The 22027-nt window shown below is 58.8% G+C and overlaps 1 protein-coding gene across 1 annotated transcript in view; it reads left to right on the top strand.

The window, feature by feature from the left end:
* The window catches only part of MEF2D (myocyte enhancer factor 2D), a 76175-nt gene extending 54942 nt beyond the window's left edge, over positions 1 to 21233 (top strand). Inside the window, 9 exon segments of the mRNA XM_056322190.1 lie at positions 944 to 1081; positions 4916 to 5126; positions 7950 to 8006; positions 11633 to 11700; positions 11702 to 11824; positions 12960 to 12980; positions 16554 to 16680; positions 19244 to 19490; positions 20858 to 21233. Of these exon segments, the coding sequence (XP_056178165.1) occupies positions 944 to 1081; positions 4916 to 5126; positions 7950 to 8006; positions 11633 to 11700; positions 11702 to 11824; positions 12960 to 12980; positions 16554 to 16680; positions 19244 to 19490; positions 20858 to 21188 (1323 nt within the window). The 3' untranslated portion in view covers positions 21189 to 21233.
* Positions 21234 to 22027: the final 794 nt, after the last annotated feature.

Here is a 22027-nt window from a genome sequence, read left to right on the forward strand (position 1 = left end):
CTCACAGGTAGGCGAAGAGCCACTCCAGGATACGTTTTCCCCTCCAAATATTTATGTTTATTATTGTTTAGGAAGGCAGAGGAGAATTGTCAAAAGGCGCTTATTTTTATATTTTTTTTTTTCTTTTTTTTTCTCCCCCCCCCCCTCCCCTGCTGAATTTGGCATGAAAGGAGACCAAGACTTCCAGGAAATTCTGTAGCTTCGACTTCGGGGGGAAAAAAAATAATCAATTGGCAAGCATTGGTTCCAGAATAATGCCTAATTGCTTTGGGTATTTTGAAATATTTTCAAAAAAATTAAATGTGCCTGCCGAACACAATCTGCAAATTGGCTACTGAGCATGAGAAGAGGAACTTTTTTGGGGGGTTTCATCCGTAGGTCCAGGGTGGGATAACCCGGCTCCTGCGGAGGAAGGATGAGATGTCGCATCCTTCGCCCCGCAGCAGCGCCCGGCATCTCCGCTGGTCCTGCCCTGGGGTTTGCCCCCCTGGTTGGGGGCAGGGGGGGGGAACAACCCACGCTTCGCTGTTTATTTTGGCTTTTCTTTGTCTTTTTATTGATTTTGATCGGTGAGAAGGTTTTACCCTCTTTTTAGCCGGTGAGCAGATCTCTTGCAGGTTGATTTCCCCTCCTTGTCGCCGTAGGAATTGCAGGTGACGGATGCGTCTGAGCTGGTCCGGGGGCCAAATTCGGCTCTGGTGTAAACAGCTCCTTCGAAAAACAAAGTGGTTTCTCTCTGTCCATCCCCACGGTGTCATTTCGGGATTAAAGACACCCCGGCATCAAAACCCGAGGGCCCAATCCTGACTTTGTAACCCCATTACGCTCAACGCCATCTTGGCATCACCTCGTGCCAAGGGCAAGTCCTCGTTGGTCCGGGGGGGGCTTCCCGTGTTCCCCACCCCCATTCCCAGATCTCAAACTATCCCGGTTGTGTTTTCAGACGTTAAGAAAGAAAGGTTTTAACGGCTGTGACAGCCCGGAGCCCGACGGCGATGACTCGATAGACCAGAGCCCCTTGATGGAGGATAAATACCGTAAAGGCAGTGAGGATCTGGATATCCTGTTCAAACGATACGGTGTAAGTACCTGCCCCTTGGCTGGAAAACCTTCATTAGATTTTTTTTTTGTTTGTTTTTTCTTCCGTTCAATCTCCCCCCAACCTCATCCCTCCCCGACACCCCCCCCCCCCACCGTGTCCCGTCCCCCCCAAACGTAACAGGCGCTGAACAAGAAGCACAGGGAGTGCGAGAGCCCAGAAGGGGATGAAGTGTTTGCGTTGACCCCGCAGACGGAAGAGAAATATAAAAAGATTGATGAGGAGTTTGATAAAATGATGCAGAGTTACCGGCTCGCAGTGAGTAGCTGGTGGTCTGCAGCCCCCCCCTTTTTCCCCTCCCCGGATGCCTCCGGGTGATGGGGGGGAGGGTAGATTTTGCATGGCTTTGCTTCGGAGCCGTGCTGTGCCTTGGGAGCCGATGCGCGCAGCCCCGAATGTACCCCGGGGCTGACGGGTGAGATGCACCAGGGGACCTTGAGGGTCCCTCTTGTATCCCACCCGGAGAAGCAGGGAAATCCCTTGGGAAATCTGTTCCCATCAGCTCCGGCATTCCTGAGCCTCCTTGGCTCCAGCCAGCCAGCGCAGGAGGATGCTCTTCTCCCCTGCTTTGCTGCAAATACTGGATGAGCATCTCCTTTTCCCCCCCAAAAAAAAGGATTTTCACCTGGGTTAAGACCCCAGCCTTCATGCAAAGCCGGCAGCAGGTGCCGGCCCCTCGCATCCCTGCAAGACTCAGCCCGGTTTGGGCTATTCCGCATTAATTCCCCCCAAATCCACCGAGCCCTTCGGGGGCAGCTGGTGGCCGTGGCAGAAATCCAGGGAGGTTTTAGCCCGTGATCCCGGAGCCGTCACTGGGGTGGCATCAGGACAGCGCTGAAAAGGGATTTGTGTCAGGAGACGGGAGGAGGAGGGGGACACGTTTCAAATTAGTTGTTAGTTCAAGGGAGCAGGGACTAGGGATGCAGGCAAGGCTCCTCCGGAGGGATTAGCCCCGAGTCACCGCAGCCATCCAGCGGCAGGAGGGAGGCTTCTTTCCAAGGGCTGGATGCAAAAAATTACACCACCCCCCACCAAAAAAAAACATCCACAAACCCCAAATCTGCTCTTCTGGGCTTTGCAAGCCCCCCCAAGTTAAAATTCTGGCTTTTCCAGAGAATAAAGTCTTGTGAAACCCACGGCTTTTTATCCTGCTGACTTGGCAGGGAGCCTCCCGAGGACCCCCAAATCCACAGCTCCATCCCCTGTATCTCGGGGAGGGGAGGTGACACGGGATGCAGGTGGTGCTGGTGGCTCGCAGCGATGCTGGGACAGCAAGCCCAGCCCTGCGAGGTGGGCTTAGTGCAGGATTAGCTCCTGCGAGGCTCTGCCTCCTCCTCCCAGAGGTTCCTCCCTGCTTTTGCTAATGGGGGGGCTGCTCTCCACCCCCCAGGGTTTACCTATGGTGGCTGGGCATGCCACCCCCTCCCCAGCACCTGGCACAAGCCCTGCCACCTTTGCAAAATAGGTTGGAAAACCAGGAGAGCTTTCTCCTGGGTGCAAAACAGTCTCGGAAAAGAGGGATGGCTTAGCATCTGTATTTTTCTGCAAAGGGGGGGCTCCGAGCAGGCTCCCACTGCCGGAGGCAGCATCCAGCCACGCCATAAAGGAGCAATCTGTGCCCTAAAGTCATTTTGGCCAGTGACATTCAGGTGCTGAGCGCTTCGGAGTCAGGGCGTAGCATCTGGCTCCCCCACTAAACCTCCCTGTGCAGCCAGGGACCGAGTAATGCCGGTGGAGCGTGTGTGCGGTTGAAGAAGATGCTTTTTTTTTTGCTTTTTTTTTTTTTTTTTTTTGCTTTTTTTTTTTTTTGTTAACCAGCTGGGTTGGTTTTGTGTGTGACGGGAACTAACCAGACTGGGCGGCCGGGGAAGCTTTAACAACAGCCTCATTTGCTGCAGAGAGGCCTCGGCGTGGCTTCTGCCTTTGGTGTTTGTGATGGCATTTCATGAAAAGAGAAATTGTTGAGGTTTGGCTGGTGTGTGCATCTTCTCCCCCCCTGGATTTTGGACTGATGTGCAAGCCGCCTTCCCTAAGTGCCCTCCCTGGGTGGGGGCGGGGGAGGAGGGGTGGGGGGGACCTGGGACCTTGTAGCTGGTGGCTTGGGTGTGCATCTTGCTGCATCAGCCTGATGCTTTTTTTGAAGGTGCAGTGGGATAGATACGGCTGAAAAGCAAAAACTCTGCTCTTGGGTGGGTGCCTCAACCTCCCGGCTTTATCACAGGATAAATTTATTGCTTCAGATGCGATGCACGGGGAAGGGGCGGGGGGGGGGTTAGCTTTGCTTTTCCCTTCCCCTTCCCGGGAACGTGCACGCATGCAGACGCATTTGCAGTGATTTATTACACAACACTGCCTCGGCGTTCGTGCAACGCCCGAGAAACCTTCTTCCTCCGGGTTTTGCAGCCGTGTAGAATAAGCTGGGGTGGGGGTGGGGGGGCTGGCTGCATTACAGCTTCTCTGTGTGAAGGGCTGGGAAACACTGAGCCCGGTCCCCTCGGAGCGATGCCGAGCCCGGTCCCCTCGGAGTGATGCCGAGCCCGGTCCCCTCGGAGCGATGCCGCAGCGCAGGCTCAGAGCCGGGTCCTGGGAGCTTGGCTGCAGCCACGGGATGTCTCTGAAGGACACGATGCCCTTGAGAGGCTGGTGGGGAGGGTTGCCAGCAGCGAGGCGTGGGGGAGCACCGACCCACTCCTTCCTCCCCGCCTCCCCTCTTACCCCCAAAAGGAAAACACCCCATTTAGGAGCAGCTTTCTGGAAGCAGGGGTGGGGGTGCAGGGCAGCAGCCCCCACCCCGCTGCTGCAGGGGGGGATGCTCAGCTCCCTCTGCCCTCGCTGGGGTCCCAGCACCAGCCCCACTGGTCCCACTCAGCGCTGGCCACCTCTGCCTCTCCAACCCTGAGCAAATTAAAGTGGGACTTTGGCAAAGCCCCTGCTAAAGCCTCTAAGCAGGTGCCTGCTCCGGTTAACGAAGAGCAAATCAGTGACATAAAACAGGCGATAATCGCGGCGAGGCTGGCTCCAGCGGGGACGCTGGCGGGGCGGGGGGGGAAGAAGCTGCTCCTCCACCTGTGGCCAAGGGACAGGGCTTTGGCGATGCTTCTGCTTCCCTGGGGTCAGCTCCTCCTCCTTCCCAGCAGCTCCCAGAGGTGCCAGTATGGATCCCAGCATCCCCCCCAGGGGTTGTGGGGAGCCAGGATGGATCCCAGCATCCCCCCCGAGGGCTGTGGGGAGCAAAATCAAGCTTTTCCCAGATGCTCGGCCACTAGCAGCAGTGCCAGCCCCAACCGGTGATCCCCTGCCAGCTCATTGGGAAGGCCCTTCCCATCCCGCTGGATGAGGACCAGCCTCGTAAAATCTCAATGGGCTGCCTGGCCTCTGCGGTGGGATGAAGGGCACCGTGCCGCTGCCCCCCTTCGTGCTTGGGGGTGTTCCCAGCCACCCCTGGCCAGATACAGCCTGAAAATGGGGACCAAAGTGACTGGTTGCAAAGCTTTGACATGTCTGAGCTGACGACAGGTTGTTCTTCCCGGTTTTCGCGGGTGGGCTCTGAGCTCCGGTGCATCCCTCCGCGATGCCAGCGCATCCCTCCGATGCCGGCACAAGCAGGGTGCAAGCACAGCCCTGCAGCTCAGCAATGAAATGAGGGGTTTGGGGGGGCGGCCCGGGGCTGTCCCCTCTTTTTCAGCAGTGGGGTGTTGCTGCCGTGATGCAGGATCAGTCCTGCCCTTGCTCCGAGCCTGCAAAGCGCGGACCGCCCCCCCCCTTCCCTGCTCCGAGGGGCACCTGCTCCCCTTTACCCCCCTGCTCTCTGTTCAGTCCGCAGTGCCCGCCCCGAACTTCGCCATGCCGGTGACGGTGCCGGTGACCAACCAAAACACGCTGCAGTTCAGCAACCCGGGCAGCTCGCTGGTGACACAGTCCCTGGTCACCTCCTCGCTGACGGACCCCCGACTCCTTTCGCCGCAGCAGCCGGCGCTGCAGAGAAACACCGTGTCCCCGGGGCTGCCGCAGAGACCGGCCAGCGCAGGTAAGCGATGCCGGGAGCCTTCATACCCCATCTCCTCCTCATCCTCCGTGGGGCATCCCAGGGGACAGGGGACACCCCTGCTGCTTCCGTTCACCCCCACCCCGAGCTGGGATGTATCCCTGCATCCCTGGGTGGCAGGAGCATCCTGCCAGGGTCGCTTATCCCAGCCCTCCTGCCGGAGGTTAATGCCGCCAGTTTGTGCCTTGGCTCCAAACTGGGGGTGACCCCCCCACCCCTCCCCCCATCCCTGGCCTTACCCAGGGCTTTTGGAGAGCTGGATCCCTGCAGGGATCTGTTTCAAGGTTGGGCAGCGCAAGGAGATGAGTCACCCCGGGCGCTGTTCCCAGGCTTGGGGGTGGCTGCCGGCATCCCGGGTGGCTGCCAGCATCCCGCTCGCCGGTGGCACTCCGGTGACATGGGACCGCTGCCTAAAAAGGGCTTTTCTGTGAGTCGGGCTCTGCTGGTTGCAGTTGGTCACCCAACGATTACTCATACGGATCTGCTGACAGATCCGAGGGAGCGGTCTCGTTTCCAGCAGGGACCGGCCATGGGTAGCGCAGGGCAGGTTGTCACCCGTGTCCCCTGCAGCGGCGAGGAGGAGGGGGGGACATGACGTGTGACCACAGCCCGGCTCTCCCCCAGTGTGATCATAAATAATAATAGCGTGCAGAAAGCCCCTGCCTGCTATTTCGGTTGTCACAGATAGTCTGTCAAAATCGCAGGGGCTGCAAAAGGCAGAACCTGGTGACAGTGACCTCCCCGGACATCTGGGCGGTGGGCGCCGGGCTGTGTGTGCTCAGGGGGGGCTTTGTAAAGGGGCTGGAGGGGTGGGAGAGGGGCTGGGGGGTGCCGCCAGGGTCAGAGTGAGCAGGGAGAGTTGCCTGGGCTGGGATGCAACAGGAGCTTTTGTGGTTTGAAGCCAGTTTAGTTGCTTACTGCCAGCTGGAAGCACTGGGGTACCAGGACCCCCAGACCTGAGCCGGGGCGGGGGGGGGGCTTTGCTCTAGGACCGATCCCAAAGCGCAACGTCTTGCTCCAGGCTGGGCGGCGGAGCCCTCCCGGGCCACGGAGGGCTGCAGGGATCTCCCCTGCCCTCTCGCAGGCCCCTCTGCCATATAAAAAAAAAGAAAAAAAGAAAAAAAAAAAAAAAGACGCCGTTGTAATGCAGAAGGCGCTGGACCGGTGGTTCGAAGGGGGATAATTTTGCGGTTGCAGGCGCAGAGGTGTTCCAAGTCCGGCCATCTGCGTCTCATTCACTCGCTGCCTGGGACACGGAAGAAATCCTGTTTATAGGAGCCAGGGCATGTTAAAAGGATTTTTTTTTTTCCTTTTTTATATATATATATATTTTTTTAGCAATGCGCTTGAGCTGCGGTGTTGTTTCCAAAGCAAATGCAAGCAGAGCGTTGGGTCAGTGTCTGCTGGGGGATGGCGCGGGAGAAGGGTGGCCAAGGGGGTTTATTGGGCTGGGAATGGGGAGTACTGGGGTCTGAGGGGGCAAGTGGGGTCCTGCAGCAGGGCACAGCCCCCACATCCCAGTGGAATCTCTTCTCCGGGACTTGGGAGGCGTTGGGATGTCTGGCTTTGCATCCTCACCCCTCGAAGAAAGGGCGGCTGCCGCAGCGCCGCACCTGCCACATTTTGGGGGTCCCCTTGCCCTTTTTTCCAGCTGCCAGATATTTGGGGGACCACCAGCATCCCCGAAGGTGGCCCGGCATCCCTGACAGTGGTCCGGCATCCCTGACAGTGGGCCCACGTGGGAAGCAGCCACGCTTCCCTGCACGGCGACTTCAGGGGCTCACTGCAAGCCCAAAGCCCAGAGCTGGGGGGCTGGGGGAAAAAAAAAAAAAAAAAGGGCAAAAAAGAGATTTCTGTCTCAGGTTTCCCCATCTGGGGGGGGGGGGGAGAAGGGTTGGGCAGCGGTTAGAGGTGGGACTTGGGATTGGAGGCTCCTCGTTCCCTTAGCCAGGGCTCCGGAATGACTGCGGTTGGAGCTCCGGAGCCTCCTTGCCGGCTGTTGGCCGAAATCATCAGCCGCAGTGTGGCCAGGCAGCCCGGGGTTGTGAATAGGCGGCTTTCAGAAATAATAACGAGACAGAAAGCGAAGAAAAAATAAATAAGTAAATAAATAAACTTTAAAAATATAAAAAAGAAAAGAAAAGAAAAATTAAAATTTTAAAAAATAAAAGAATAAAAATTTAAAAATATAAAAAATTATAAAAAAGTTAAAATGAATAAAAAATAAAAATAAAAAATAAAACCTTCTTGCAGGCAAGGCAAAACGTTGAGTTTCTGGGGGATAAAAAGGCCTCTGGTCTGGTTTTTCCCGGCCCAGCGGGGAGCAGCGGCGCTTTTCCAAGCGTTGGGACTGCGGGAGGCGGAATCGTAGCGGCGTCCTGGCAGCGCGGGGCTGGTTTCCATTCGGTGCGAACATTATGGGGTGGATAGTGTTTCACGTCTTGCTGCTGGGGCTGCCTTCCCCGGCAGCACCAGCCCCGTGTCCCCCCCAAAAGGGGGGCTTGGAATAAAATAGCCGCAGTGTTTTCCCAGCCGCCTCCTTTGGAGCGGGCTCCTGTGCCGCCTGGCTCGTTCCCAAAGGAAACGGATCCGCCTGGATAATGTTTCCCAACCTGATCACCAGGAACGCTGCTCATTTTGCCCAAGGAATCTCTCCCCTGGGAAGGCGACACCGCTCATTTTCCTCTGCCGTCCTCCCTCGTGCTCACCCTCTTCCTCCCCACCCCCCCACCCCCACCCCCCAAAAAAAAAGGAGGGATGCTCCCCCTTTTCCCGAGTGACCCCATGTTTCCAATTCCTTTGCAGGGGCGATGCTGGGGGGAGACCTGAACAACACGAACGGAGCCTGCCCGAGCCCCGTGGGTAAGTGAGGGGTCGCTGCCTCTTGGGACCCCCTGCCCTCGGCTCCCTTTGCCGCCCCATGCCTCAGTTTCCCCGCGCTCCCGTAGGATTATGCTTTGCCCGTTCGGCACCGTCGGTCAGCGAAGAAGGGAGGATTTTGGTGGAGACCCCAGTGACCAGGGCAGGAGGGGGGATGTAGGGGTGTGTTTTGGGGGGGGTCAGCATCTCCCCTGGGTTTTTGGGAGAGCTGCAAATCAATATTTTTTTTTTATGGATTGGATTGGATTGGAATGGAATGGAATGGAATGGAATGGATTGGAGAGCTGGATTGGGACCATGATTTGGGAATTTCTGGGTTCAGCTCCCCACGCTGAGCCCTGACCTCGGGGGCAGTCGCTTCACACCCGATCCCTTGTTGCGCTCGAGCCCTATCAAGGAATTTTACTGCCAAGAAAAAAAAACTCATTAAGGTCCTTTTCCGCCACGAGAACCTCGGTGCTAACGAGGCTCAGACCTCGGGGCTGAGCTCCCCGGCTATAAAACGTGCTAATTATACCTAATGCACTGCTGGGTGAGGGCTCTGGGGCAAGACCCCAAACCAACGCCGGCCCCCGGATCCCGCTGGGAAGCAGCTGCCGCTCCCAGCACCACTGGGGCAGGATGGGCTGCGGTCCAGGGTGGAGCAGGATGGATGCCGAGCATCCCCGGGCGAGCCGAGTCAGCCCGTATCCCGGAGCTCGTCACCCCCTTGGGTTTTTTTTGCGGTGGGGCTGCAGCCAGTGGCACGGAGGAGGAGTGGGATGTTCGGTGGTGTCCCAGTTAAAACCACTGGGAGACTGGGTCCCACCGGTTGGGTGGATGGGGCTGTCCCCAGCCCTGGCACCACGGTTGGTCTTGGGAATAACTTTTTCCCTGTGCTGGGCGGCAGCTGTGCCAGCACCGGCGGAATTTCTCCCTGGGGCCAAATCCTGCCAGGGCAGCTGGTGGGGCTGGCATCTCCCTGGGGCCAAATCCTGCCAGGGCAGCTCATGGGGCTGGAATGTCCCTGGGGCCAAATCCTGCCAGGGCAGCTCGTGGGGCTGGCATCTCCCTGGGACCCTTCCAGCTCCCGGTGCGGAATTTTTTGCTGCTCCTCCAAAGGGGGAGGGAAGGGGTCTTCGTGCCGCAGCCCCCAGCCACCTTCGTGGCCCCTTTTCGCCCCCACGTCAGCTGTCGAGAGCAGCCGTGGCGGCGGGGAGCTTGGCAGGGCCCGTGAATGTCAGCATTGACGTCACCGGAGCATTCCCTGCGTTCCTGCTGCTGCTCCAGGAACCAGGCGTGAGGAGCAGGGACAGCCCGGCCGCAGCCAGCCCAGGACCCCCACTGTCCCCAGACCACCCCCCCCATCCCCGGCGCTCCCCGTGCCAGCTGTGGGAGGGGAGTGTGGCTCTGGCACTGTGCTTGCGGTTTTGGGGTACCCGGGATATCTCTTCCTCCTCCTCCTCCTCCTCCTCCTCCTCCTCCTCTTCCTCCTCCCTTGCAATCTCTGCAGCACCAAGTGATCACCTGCTGCCTCTGAGTCATCAGCCACCGGGTGCCTCTGGCCCAATCCTGCATCGATGCTGGCTGCATCCCTGTGTCCTGCCTGCTCAGCACGGGGTGCACCCTCCCTGGGGTCCCTGGGGGTGGGAAGCCCCCTGCCCGCCCTGCCTGCACACCATGGAGTGCACCATCCCTGGGGTCCCTGGGGGTGGGAAGCCCCCTGCCCGCCCTGCCTGCACACCATGGAGTGCACCGTTCCTGGGGTCCCTGGGGGTGGGAAGCCCCCTGCCCGCCCTGCCTGGACACCATGGAGTGCACCGTTCCTGGGGTCCCTGGGGGTGGGAAGCCCCCTGCCCACCCTGCCTGCACATCACGGGGTGCACCGTCCCTGGGGTCCCCGGCTCTGTGAGGGCACAGGGTGCTGCCAGGCTCAAAGTCAGATCAGGGTGGTACAAAGGCAGCCCTGAGTGCTCCGCTTTTGGAGCCCTTTTTGGGGGGTCCCTCCCATCTCCAGCTCATGGGGGTGGCCAGATCCAGGCTGGGGGGACTTCTGATGACAGTGCCCAAGGCCGCCTTCATGGGAAGCCCCTTTGTGGGGGGTGAGTGGTGGCACAGGGACCCAAATCTGCTCCCGTTCAGCACAGGGACCACCCCAATCCACACCCTGACTGATGCGCACGAGGCATCCCCATGAGAGCCGCGTGTGCATCCACGTCGGTGCCACCTTGGCAAGGAGGATGTCAGGGGGTTCAACATTTCTTTTGGCTTTGCCTCCGTCGCTTTTTGCATGGGTAGCAAAGGGCACCTGGGGAATTTTTTGCACCTTCATCGTTAATAAATATCAAAAATAAATATAAAAGCCAGTGGACTCGCAAGCCAAAGGCATGTAGGTCATGGTGCGGGACCATGGTGTAGGTCATAGGCAGGAGGTACCCGGGACCTGATGCACCAGGCACATGCCTTATGCACGGCTGCTCACGGTGATTTGGCACCGGGAGGACACCTCTTTGGGGACAGGGACACGGATGCAGGAGTTGCAAGACGGGGCCACCGCGAGCATCCCTGATGGGCAGCTCCCAGCCACCCTGGTGGGGCAGCAGCACTGGTCCCCAGCAGCACCAGTGGGGTCAGAGCCGTGGTTCCCAGGGTGCGTGGCCATCCCCCTTGCCCAGTTTGCCCCATCACTGATGTGTCCAGCACTGGGACAGCTCTGGGAGAGGCAGCGCCTGGTGCTTGGCCCCCGATGAGCACGCGCCATGGCTGCGGCGTCACTGCCACCAGCCGCCTGCTGAAATGCAGATGTAGCGCAATGGTAGATGTGATTAATAATGCAATCAGCGACCTATTTTTCCTGGTCTAACGTGCAATGAATATGAGGGCTGAATCCTGGTGATTGCTAAATGCCTTTCTATCTTTGGGGCCTATTCACAAAAAAAACCACAACCCTCATCAGAACAGTAATCTGATCCAATTTATTCCTTTCCTGATGTTCATCAAATCTTTTCCTTTTTAATTTTTTTCTTCCTTTCCTTTCTTCTTTCCCCCCCCCCTCCCCCCTCTCTTTGCACATAAAATCCTTAAGTGGGGCAGCAGGAGGAGGAGGAGGAGGGAACCTCAGATCTTCAAAGGGGCAGTGGGATCAGTGAACTGAGTCCTCGCTCTGCCACAGCCCCTTTTCGCTGCTCTGGTACCATAAAGGGACCTTAAAAGTGAAAGTAACAGTAATTATCCCCCCTTGCTAGGGCCCCAGTACCCTGCTGGAGCAGCATAAAGATGCCTTGCTGCAAATCAGGCCTGTAATATTTATTGGATCTTATTGCAGTAACGATGGTGGGTTCCTGCAGGTTGGGGAGCTGCCCCAGGAGCTGGGGGCTGCCTGCCTGCCCCCGCCGCTGCCCCTGCCCCTGCCCCTGCCCCCGCCTGGGGCAGGTTGTCCTGCTTGTGATGGGGAGGATGCATCCGCTGCAGGCGCTGCCTGGGGGCTGGGGATGAGCCTGCGTGGGGTGCGGGAGGGTTTTGGGGGGATGCAGGGAGGAGCAGCCCTGTGGTGGCACCGCTCGCCGTGTGTGCATTTGCCACCGCCGTGCATTCACCTCCTTCCTCTCTGTCCCCCCTTTTTCCTGCAGGAAATGGCTACGTGAGTGCCAGAGCCTCGCCGGGTCTCCTTCCCGTGTCCAACGGCAGCAGCTTGGGCAAAAATCATCCCGGCCAAGTCCCCGCCGCCACCCTCGCACAGCACCCAGCTGGCCACCAACAGCCGCAAGCCAGATTTACGAGTCATCACCTCGCAGAGCGGGAAGGGGTTAATGCACCATTTGGTGAGTCCTCACCGGGGTCTGCAAAGCCACCACTGGGGTGGGAGCGTGTCCCCTGTCAGCAGACAGGTTGCAGGGTGGTCTCAGTGCTGGAGCAGGTTGGTGTGGGCACCTATTCCATGCCATAGCAGTGGGAGCTGGCCGGGACCTTGCCGGTGGGGAGATCCCCAGGAGGAAACTTGGAATTCCCGTTTGCACCGGGCTGGATGCAAACAGGATGGTGCAATACCTGTGGGTGCAAACAGGACGGTGCAAAGGTGACAACAGGATGGTGCAAAACCCGTCGGTGCAAACAGGACGGTGCAAAGCCTGTGGGTGCAAAACCCATCAGTGCAAACAGGACGGTGCAAAACCTGTTGGTGCAAAACCTGTCGGTGCAAACAGGACGGTGCAAAGCCTGTTGGTGCAAACAGGGCGTGGCAATACCTGTGGGTACAAAACCTGTCGGTGCAAACAGGACAGTGCAAAGCCTGTCGGTGCAAACAGGATGGTGCAAAGCCTGTCAGTGCAAAAACCTGTCAGTTAGCCTGTGGGTGCAAAACCCATCAGTGCAAACAGGACGGTGCAAAACCTGTCAGTGCAAAACCTCTCGGTGCAAAACCTCTCGGTGCAAACAGGACGGTGCAAAGCCTGTCAGTGCAAACAGAATGGTGCAAAACCTGTCGCTGCCAGCAGGATGGTGCAAAGCCCGTCGGTGCAAACAGGATGGTGCAAAGCCTGTGGGTGCCAACAGGATGGTGCAAAACCCGTCAATGCAAAACCTGTTGGTGCAAACAGGATGGTGCAAAACCTGTCAGTGCAAACAGGGCAGTGCAAAACCTGTTGGTGCAAACAGGATGGTGCAAAACCTGTCAGTGCAAACAGGATGGTGCAAAGCCTGTCGGTGCAAACAGGGGGGTGCAAAACGTGTTGGTGCAGGCAGGACGGTGCAAAGCCCGTGGGTGCAAACAGGACAGTGCAAAGCCTATGGGTGCAAACAGAATGGTGCCCTACGCTGGGCACCAGTATGACCCATGGGCACCGTATGTGCCCGGTGGCGGGTGCAGGCGCGGTGCTGGCGTGCGCGGCAGCGCGGTGGTTGGCGAGGCCGTGGAGTTAACGGTGCCTCTCGGTTTTCTCTCTGTTCTCCCGCGGGCAGACGGAGGATCACTTGGCTCTGGTGAGTTCCCCGCTGAGCGTGCATCGTGGTGGGGTGGGACGTGGGCTGCTTGTCCCCTTGGTCCCCATGCCCTGCCCTGGCTGGGCGAAGGCGTGGGGTGTACGTAGGGGGGGGACACCGACCCCTTTGCCCTCACGTGTGAACGCGGCAGGATGCGGGTGCCCAGTCCCGCTGCAAAAAAACCCGATCCCGAGAAAAACGCACTTTTAGGAAAATCACGTTCCCTATGGAAAAGGAGCTGACAGGGCTAAAGTGCCTGGTTCTCCACCTGGGCCAAAGAGCCACGCTGGTTCCCCTGGGAGGGGGGTCAGCCCGGGGGGCTGCCCCAGGGGCTTCGCCGCTGTTCACGGCACGGCAAGCCCTGGCCCACTGCCACTGCAGGAGAGAGAGGGAGTAAATCAGGCTCTTCCCATGTTAAGGATATTATTTAAAGCCTGTGTAAATCCACTGGCTGGCTAGTGCACTCCCTAAACCTCCTTTGTGCATGGGGGGCAGTTTTCCTTGTTATTTTTATTTTTTTATTATTTTTTTTTTTCCTTGCCAGCAAAGTGAATAGCACCTTGTTTGTGGCAATGATTCACTCTTTTTTTTTTTTTTTCTGTTGCTATTCTGGTGCAGGGCAGATGGGCGCCAGGTCAGCGCAGCGAGGAAAGGGCGAGAGCTGCTGTAGGATGCGAGCTCAGGCAGCCAGGGAAAAGCTCCAAAACCACGGGAGGATGCCAATGACTCCCGCAGCCTCCAAGGAGACACTTTTGGCCAGGGGGAGGATTGGCCAGGGTTTTGGCAGGGCTTGAATTCGGCTGCTCTCCATGCCCCAAACCCCCGTCTCGCTTGGTGCCGCCCCCCCCCCCCCCCCCCTTCCCGGCAGCTCCGTGCCTCAGTTTCCCCATCTGCGGAGCGAAGACAGTCACCACCCGCCTCCCCATCTGCTCGTCACCGTTCTGGCTGCCAGAGGGCATTGCCTGTCTCTGAGCTGGAGGAGCAGCTTGCTTTTGCTTTAGGCAAAAAATCAGCCGGGTTGGCATTAACAGTTTTAATTGTTAGCCTGAGCTAACTCCCCCCTCCGCCCCCCCCCCCCCCCCCGCTGATTTTTTGCCTGCAGTGAAGTACAGCCCTCGCCTGAGCCGAGGTGGCAGCCAGCGGGGAGGTGGAAGGTGACAAAAATCCGGGAAAAGGGGGGACGACAGGGACCTCAGCACAGCTGGATGGGGATGTTGTTGCAGCTGCTGGGTGGATTCATCCCGCCTGGGGCAGACGCCCCCCCTGCTCTGCTGACCTTCTCCCCACATTTGCTCTCCCTCCGTATTGCTCAACCTCTACACCAGAGCTGCTCTCTCTCGAAATGGCAACTCCTACCTCTTTACACACAGCGGGATGAGTCAGCTGCCCCCCTCCGCTGAGACCTGCCCCCCTGCCCTTCACCTCCTGCCCCCAGGCATTGCCCTGCCAACCTCCTGCGTGTGCTCCTGGCACCTTTAGGCTCCGGAGTTTTGCTCTTTTAGGGGGTCCAGAGAGGGGGTCCCCCATCCCTCCGTGGGCAGGGGTAGAGCAGGATGCATTCCCCAAGCCTAGGGCGACAAGCCAGCTCACCTGGGAGCATGCCTGCATGCTTTTGTGACGAGCCTGAGTGGCAGTTTGCAACCGGGAGCAGTTTGCAACTTGGGAGCATTTTGCAAGGTGCACGGCGTGTGAGTGGCGCGGGGCAGCTTGCACGCCTCAGCACTTCCAACCTGCATGAATCGGGATGAAATTTGGGATGTTTCCTACAGCGCAGCCGGGTCTGACATCCCCGTGTTCGCCTCGTGGTGTCATGGGGGCTGATACACACCCCCCTTATCAGGCAGCATCCCACTGCCCCTACCAGGCTCATCCCCATGCCAGTGCTTTCCCAGGAAAGCCACAAGGCAGCCGGGCAGAGGGGATGGGGCTGTGGGTCGCATCCTGCTGTGGGTCGCATCCTGCTGGGCTGGCTGGGGGTCTGGTGCAGGCAGGAGAAGGATGGGGCTGAATCCTGCCCACCGTGAGGGCATTTCTGGCAGCATCCCAAGCTGTGGGCAGTGGGCACGGCCAGCAGGACCCACGCCAGGAAAACCTGCTGGTACAGCCCCAAGGCTTTAGCAATTAGAGAGCCCTGGTAATCACCTTCCCTGGGTGGCGGGGAGGGACCCGCGGGCTGGGCAGCGTGTGGGCGCAGGGTGCTGCAAACCCAGCGTGCTGGGGTGCTGTCCCCCTCCGGAGGTGGCAAGGGCGGGGGGGGGGGGGCGGTTACCTCCAGCCTTAGCCCAGCAGAGTCCTGCGTGGCCGTGGACCACTGCCCAGCCCTAAAAAGCTCTGGGAGCCCTCGGTGCCTCACTGGGAGCTGGGAGGAAGACTGGGAGCAGGGGGGAAGACCGGGAGCTGGGAGACTGGGAGCCGGGAGGAAGACTGGGAGCAGGGAGGAAGACTGGGAGCAGGGGGGAAGACTGGGAGCTGGAAGGAAGACTGGGAGACTGGGAGCTGGGGGGAAGACTGGGAGCAGGGGGGAAGACTGGGAGCTGGAAGGAAGACTGGGAGCTGAGAGACTGGGAGCTGGGAGGAAGACTGGGAGCCGGGAGGAAGGCTCCTCGCCATGGCCCTCGGGGATGCAGCCAGCCTCGTGCCAGGCGTGATTTAAGCTGGGCACTGCCCCAGTCTTCACGGGGTGACGTGTGCCGGGGTGCTTCAGATTAGAGTCAAGCCTCTTGAGTCTGATGTAAATCAGATCAGCAGAGACAGCCCGGATTATCTGCCTTGTAAACAGGGCTGGCGCTGACCCGTAGATCCACCCACGTAACTGCCTGGAAAACCACGGGGGGAGGCTGGCGTGCACTGGTCCAAGGGCAGAATTTTTCCACGCCGGACCTGCTCACGCCCGAGTCACCCAAACCTCAGCAGGGCACCAAGCCAGCGGCTTGCTGAGCGCTGGAGCTTGAAGTTTAAGGATGCCGGAGTGCCTTTAAAATCCTGAGACCGATGCTCAGCATCTTCATGCTTGCCTTAGAGGCAGGGGCTCGTCGGTGCTGCGGGGAGGAGGATGCGTCAGCTCTGCGCTGCGTTAGCTGGTCCTGGTGTCCTTCGGTACCTTTGTCACCCTTTGAGTAGCCCAGCAAATGGCAGGAGCATCCTGAGCATCCTCTGGATCTTCTTTGGTACCTCAGAAGGATACAACCCGAGGCATCCCACTGGTCTTCCCCCTCCCCGCCCGCACGCACACAGTGAGGTTGCTGGTCCTTGCGGGTGATGCCCAGCCCTGGGCAGAAAGGTGACCCAAGGTCACTGCCAGGTGACCTGCAAATTAATGTCACCAAAGTCCTCGATGTCCGTAACTGGTGTGGTTTGCACGTGGCTTTATGGCAACGAGGAACGGCCGAGGGATCAATCCTGCTGAGCCCCGCAGCCTCCGTGATCAGCCTCGGCTGCCTCAAAGGCTGGTGCATGCCGGGGGTGGGGGGAGCTGCAGGTTTTGGGGGTCAGGGGAGGGGACACACACAACCCACGAGGACACCAGTGTCTGATTCTGGGTGGTAACTCCCGCTCTGTTTGCTTCTCCAGCAGAACACGCAGCGGTTAGGTGTCTCCCAAGCAACTCACTCTTTAACCACACCGGTTGTTTCTGTGGCTACTCCGAGTTTGCTGACGCAGGGGCTGCCTTTCTCCGCCATGCCCACCGCCTACAACACAGGTAAGAGCAGCCCGGGTAGGAGCTTCCCGAGGGATAATTTTGTAGGAGAGGGAAATCGATGTGCAATGGAGAACCAGCACGTGCCTGGCTCTCTCCCCCAGCAACTCCAGCATAGCTTGTGGACCTCGCTGCTGCAAGGTGGGGTCGAGTCCAGGAGTTCCACAGGATCAAAACTCAAGGGGAAACTCGTTATATTAATAGTAAGTCACTGTCATATCCAACGGGGGGGGGGGGGGGGGGTGTCAGGGCAGCGTTCTGTCACGCGAGAGGCCGTGAAGGTGCTTTTAGGTGGATGCCTAATTACAGCTCCACCCATCTGCAAGCTCCGGAGAGCTGGGGGGTGATGTTGTAACAGGGGCTTAATGAAAACCAGCGTCAGGCCCCCCCAGATTTGGGAAGAATGCAAACCAGCCTGCTCCCAGATTTGGGCTTGGGGGGTTGGAGCCAGCCCCGGGCGATGGTTACGGCTGCGCTTTCCCAAGCAAAGGGGTTGTTGCGTAGTTGCAACCTGCCAAAGCCCCCAAAGGTTTGAAAAAAAAAAAAAAAATTCAAAAAAGCTGCTCGTCTGGTTGGGAACTCCCTCTGATAATTAGTAGGTGTAACCCCGAAGGTGCTTGTTGCTGCGGGAGGAGCAGGGTCCCATCCTTGCGTGGAAATCCTCCTCGGCGTGTGGTCCACCAGCCAGCCTGTGCACAGCCCAAATCCCCAAAATAGTTTTTAATTGAGCCCTGTGCTGTTACCCCTCAGGGTGGAGCAGGGAGGGGGGGGTTGGGGGTCAGCTGGCTGGCTTTAATTTTCTGTCTTTCCGCGTTCCCACTTGGGGTCTGTGGCTGCCGTGTTCGCTGGGGACACCGATGGGGTGACCATGGTGTGGATGCTCAGAAGGGGCAGCTGCCCTGAGCACCCTCCGAGCCGGGGGTTGTTGCCGCTTGTGCTTTCGAGGTCTGAGCTATGAATTGGGTGGGATTGGCTCAATTTCAGGCTGATGAGGTTGCATCGAGCATCCCGCTGGCCAGGCCCTTCCCTGCGCTTGCTCGGCAGCCTGATTCAGTCAAACCCCAGCGTTCACGGCGCTGAGATAGGGGATGGCTCCGGTTCAAGCTCTTGGCTGCGGAGGCGGCTGTCGTAACCAGTGGGTGTCAGGAGCTCCAGAACCAGAAAGGCTGGTGCTGGGGGGTAAAGAAGTGTGGGGGGCAGAGAGCCCCGGTGCTGGGGCAGAAATTCCTACAGAATTCCTGTGCCTGGCATCAACACCTTTGCAGCCGCCCCTTTGGGTGCTGCTGCTGCAGGCGAGTTGGGCCCCGCTAGGGTGAAGAGGGCTGAAATCAAAAGGACAGAGAGAAAGGGGGAAGGAGGTTGGAGGAACGCTGAGGATCCGTGGGGATCTGCGGGGATCTGGAGCAGGTGCAGATGAAGCTCACCGAGCGTTTCACCATCTCCGAGAGGAGCAGTCGCTCGCCAGCCCCGTGCCGCGTCACCGCAGGATTTCCCACCTTGTAGAAAATATTTTGGGGGTGCTGGGCTTCGGGATGCTCCCGGAGTGGAAAGAGCATCTCCCCTCTCCATCCCTATGGATGCTGGAGGCGGGTGGAGAGCGCCCCCTGCTGCCGCGCGGGGGCACGGCGCGTGGGGCTGGACCCCACGAGTGGGGGGGGCTGGAGGAGGCGGGGGGGGGGGGTGTCAGCACCTACCGGGCTTTTCCAGCTCCGCGCGGGGGGGGGGGGGTTGTACACGTGGCTGTGTGGTTTATACCCAGCCCTATTCCTGCGTGGGGTTTTTCCCACCCCACACACCTTCCTGAGTGGAACCGGTGTGGGCATGGGGCTGCGTTTGCCAGCGCTGGGCTTTAGGGGGGTGACGGTGACCAGCGAGGGGTGGGGGTGGGGGGTCCTCTTGAAGCTAGGAGAAGACTAGATGTAAGGAAGCAATTTGTTACGCTGAGGGTAGTGAGACCCCAGCATGGGCTGCCCAGAGAGGCGGCGGGTGCCCCATCGCTGCAAAGGTTCAAGGTCAAGTTGGACGGGGCTCTGAGCAACCTGGTGTAGGAGGAATGTCCCTGCTTATTGCAGGGGGGGGTGGACTAGGTGGTCTTTGAAGGTCCCACACCACTCTTAACGATCCTGGGATTCGAAGAGATGCATCCTGCGGGCAGCATCCCCGCGCAGCTCACCGCGGCGGCTGATCATCGGGGCAGGAGGAGACGGCCCCAGGTTGCACCAAGGAAGGTTCGGTTTGGATACTAGGAAATATTTCTGCCCCGAAAGGGTGGTCCGGCATCGGAACGGGCTGCCCACGGAGGTGGTGGAGCCACCATCCCTGGAGGTATTTAGGAACCACGTGGATGCGGTGCTTAGGGACGTGGTTCAGCGGTGGGCTTGGCAGTGCTGGGGTAACGGTTGGACTTGGTGATCGTGAAGGTCTTCTGTCACCTGAATGATTTTATATTCTGGATGTTGGGGCTGGTTTGTGTCTCCTGAGCGCGTCTCCATCTTCCTGCAGGGCTCAGGGCTCTGCTGGAGTGGGGGGTGACATTGAAAGGACTGAAGGGCTCCTTCCTTTCCAGATTATCAGCTGACGAGCGCTGAGTTGTCTTCACTGCCAGCATTCAGCTCACCTGGTGGGCTGTCCCTTGGCAACATCTCTGCCTGGCAGCAGCAGCAGCAGCAGCAGCAACAGCAGCAACAGCAGCAGCAGCAACAGCAGCAGCAGCAGCAGCAACAGCAACAGCAGCAGCAGCAGCAGCAACAACAACAACAGCAGCAGCAGCAGCAGCAGCAGCACCTGGTTCCTGTATCACTAGGAAATTTAATGTAAGTGAAACGGGTACCAGGGGCCGTTCAGGCGATGCTGTAAAAGGAAAGAGGGAAACGGGGAGTTTCCAGGGTGCCAAACGTGACCCCCCCCGCTGCCTTCTCGCCCACCTCCCGCTGTCCCAGGAGTGACCCTGGGGTCCCCAGATGAGGTCAAGGCGACAGGTGCGCTCAGTGATGCTCCCCGAGAGCTGCGCCTTGCTGTCTGTCCGCAGCAGGAGGATTCCTCTCTTCAGATCCCGGGGCGGGAGCTGGGATCCAGCAGGAGGCAGAGTGGCGCTGCAGAATATTCGATGCATTTGATGTATTCGAATATTCGATGCGTTCAATGGTGCTGCAGAATAAGTTGGCTGGAAATAGCAATCCCGCCAGGGCGGATGGAGAGTAGCTTGTAATATCGAAAAGGAATTGATTTACTTCCAGGAAAAACAATGTGTGCGCTTGCGTGTTGGACCAGGTTTTCCCAAGTGGATCTGCTTTTAGGCTGGAATAAAGCGTCCACACGCAGGGCTTTGGGGGAGTATCTTAGCCAAAATCGAGCTGGCGGTGACTTGCCCGCGTTCACACTGAGACCGTGGGACCAAAAGAGGCAGGAATTGGAAGAGGATTTAGGAGTGAGACTGGGACACCCCCAGCGCCAAGTGCCAGGGGGATGGATGGATGCACCAGGCTTTTGGGCAGCAAGTTCCGTGCATTTCTCCATTTTCCAGGAGCTCATTTTCCAGGCAGGGACGTCCTGCCCCAGCGGGGCTGCAGGACATGCCGAAAGCCTGGATGGAATTTTGGGCTGTAGGGAAAAGGCTGAAGAGGTTCCCGGTTTGGTGAAACCTGCCCATCTGAGCCCTGCGCCGGATTTGCGCAGCGCACGGGGGGACGCTGGGGCAGAGCCGTAGGGTGCCCACGGGGTGGGGGTGTCACAGCCTGTCCCTCTCCTCCCAGCCCTTGGGTGGCTGCTGTGGGGACGGCGGGTGGGATGGGGGCTGGATCAGGGGGGGCTGGTGCAGGAGGGATGCTGCCCGCAGGGTGGTGCGGGGTCTATTGCTGGCTCAGTGGGGATGCGTCACGGTGAACACGTGGATTATGAATTCTGGGGTCTTAATAATGCGTAATTCTCATTATGAATCCAGATTCATCATGAATCTGGATTCATAAACTAATCCAGATTCATCATTCTGGATTATTTCAGCTGCGGGGCGTGCAGGTTAGGAATTCTGTGGATTGGAGGGTAAAAGGCCACCAAAAAGATGAATAATGAGAGACTCCCTGTTATCTCCCCCTCCATCCCTTTCTGCCCCTCCCTCCCCTCCTGCTCTCCTCTTCCTCTCCCTCTCCTAACCTCATCCCCCTCCCCCTCTCCGGCCACCCAGACAAGGGAGTCACTTGTCCCACACCACCACTTTGACTGTCAACACCAACCCCAACATCAGCATCAAGTCGGAGCCCGTCTCGCCCAATCGGGAAAGAAACACTGCCACCCCGCTCAGCACCTTCCCCCACCAGCCCCGGCACGAGCCCACCGGCCGCTCGCCCGTCGACAGCCTCAGCAGCAACACCAGCTCCTACGAAGGCAGCAGCGAGCGGGATGATCCCGCCCGTCCCGATTTCGGCTCATCCCTTGGCCTCCTGCGACCCACCGGCGAGCCCGAGGGGGAGACCCCCTCCGTAAAGCGCATGCGGTTGGATACCTGGGTCACATAACGGGTCCCCCCTGGGAACGCCGCCAGCTCGCAGCGGGGATGGGGAGGTGGGGGGGGGGGGAGGTGGGGGGGGGGTGGGGGGGCGCGGGGGTGAAACGGGTTCTGGGGCTGGGCTGGGGTTGGGGAGGGGGGAAATTTATCATAAACTGCCTGAGAAATAGCTTTAGGATTTTTGTAGGCATTCATTCTAGCGCAGCAGGCGACGCACGCAGTACATACGGCGCTCCTCGGCCGGGGGGCCGCAGGCTCGGGATTAGCCGGGCGCGGGGGGAACAACAGGGAGACGGGGAGAGGGGAGGACACGGGAATTAAATCGCTGCGTCCTCGCAAAAAAAAAAAAAAAAAAAAAAAAAGCAGCCAAAAAAAGCAATCCCTGGCCACACTCATCCCTGCAGGCGGGCGGACCAGGCGGCATCGGTACCCACCGACCAGCGAGACCCCCGGGGGTGTTGGTCCCCACCAGGTGGTTGGACCGTATCCCTGGAGAAGAGCATCCGTGGCAGGATGGGCTCCAGAGCAGGGAGACGGGGCACAGAGCATCCCCAAAACGCAGTGCCTGGGCTCTCCGAGGTCCCTGTGCCGGGAGGGGCAGTTCGGCCACCATCCAGCTTTCCCAAAGCTTTTTGTCAGGTGATGGTTTTCCTTAAAAAAAAAAAAAAAAGGCTTTCCTAAACTGGTTTTCCTGAACTGGCTGGGAAGAGCCCAGCTGCAGTATTCCACGCGGTGCCGATGGATCTGCAGCCTGCTTGTGCTGCCGGGGGTCCCATCAAGGTGCCTTGGGGGGTGTAAAAAGCAGATTTGGGAAAGTTTAATCCTTTTTGCCAGACAAGCAGATGCAGG

This window comes from Falco biarmicus, chromosome 19 (genome assembly GCF_023638135.1).
Source record: "Falco biarmicus isolate bFalBia1 chromosome 19, bFalBia1.pri, whole genome shotgun sequence".
NCBI lineage: Eukaryota > Metazoa > Chordata > Aves > Falconiformes > Falconidae > Falco > Falco biarmicus.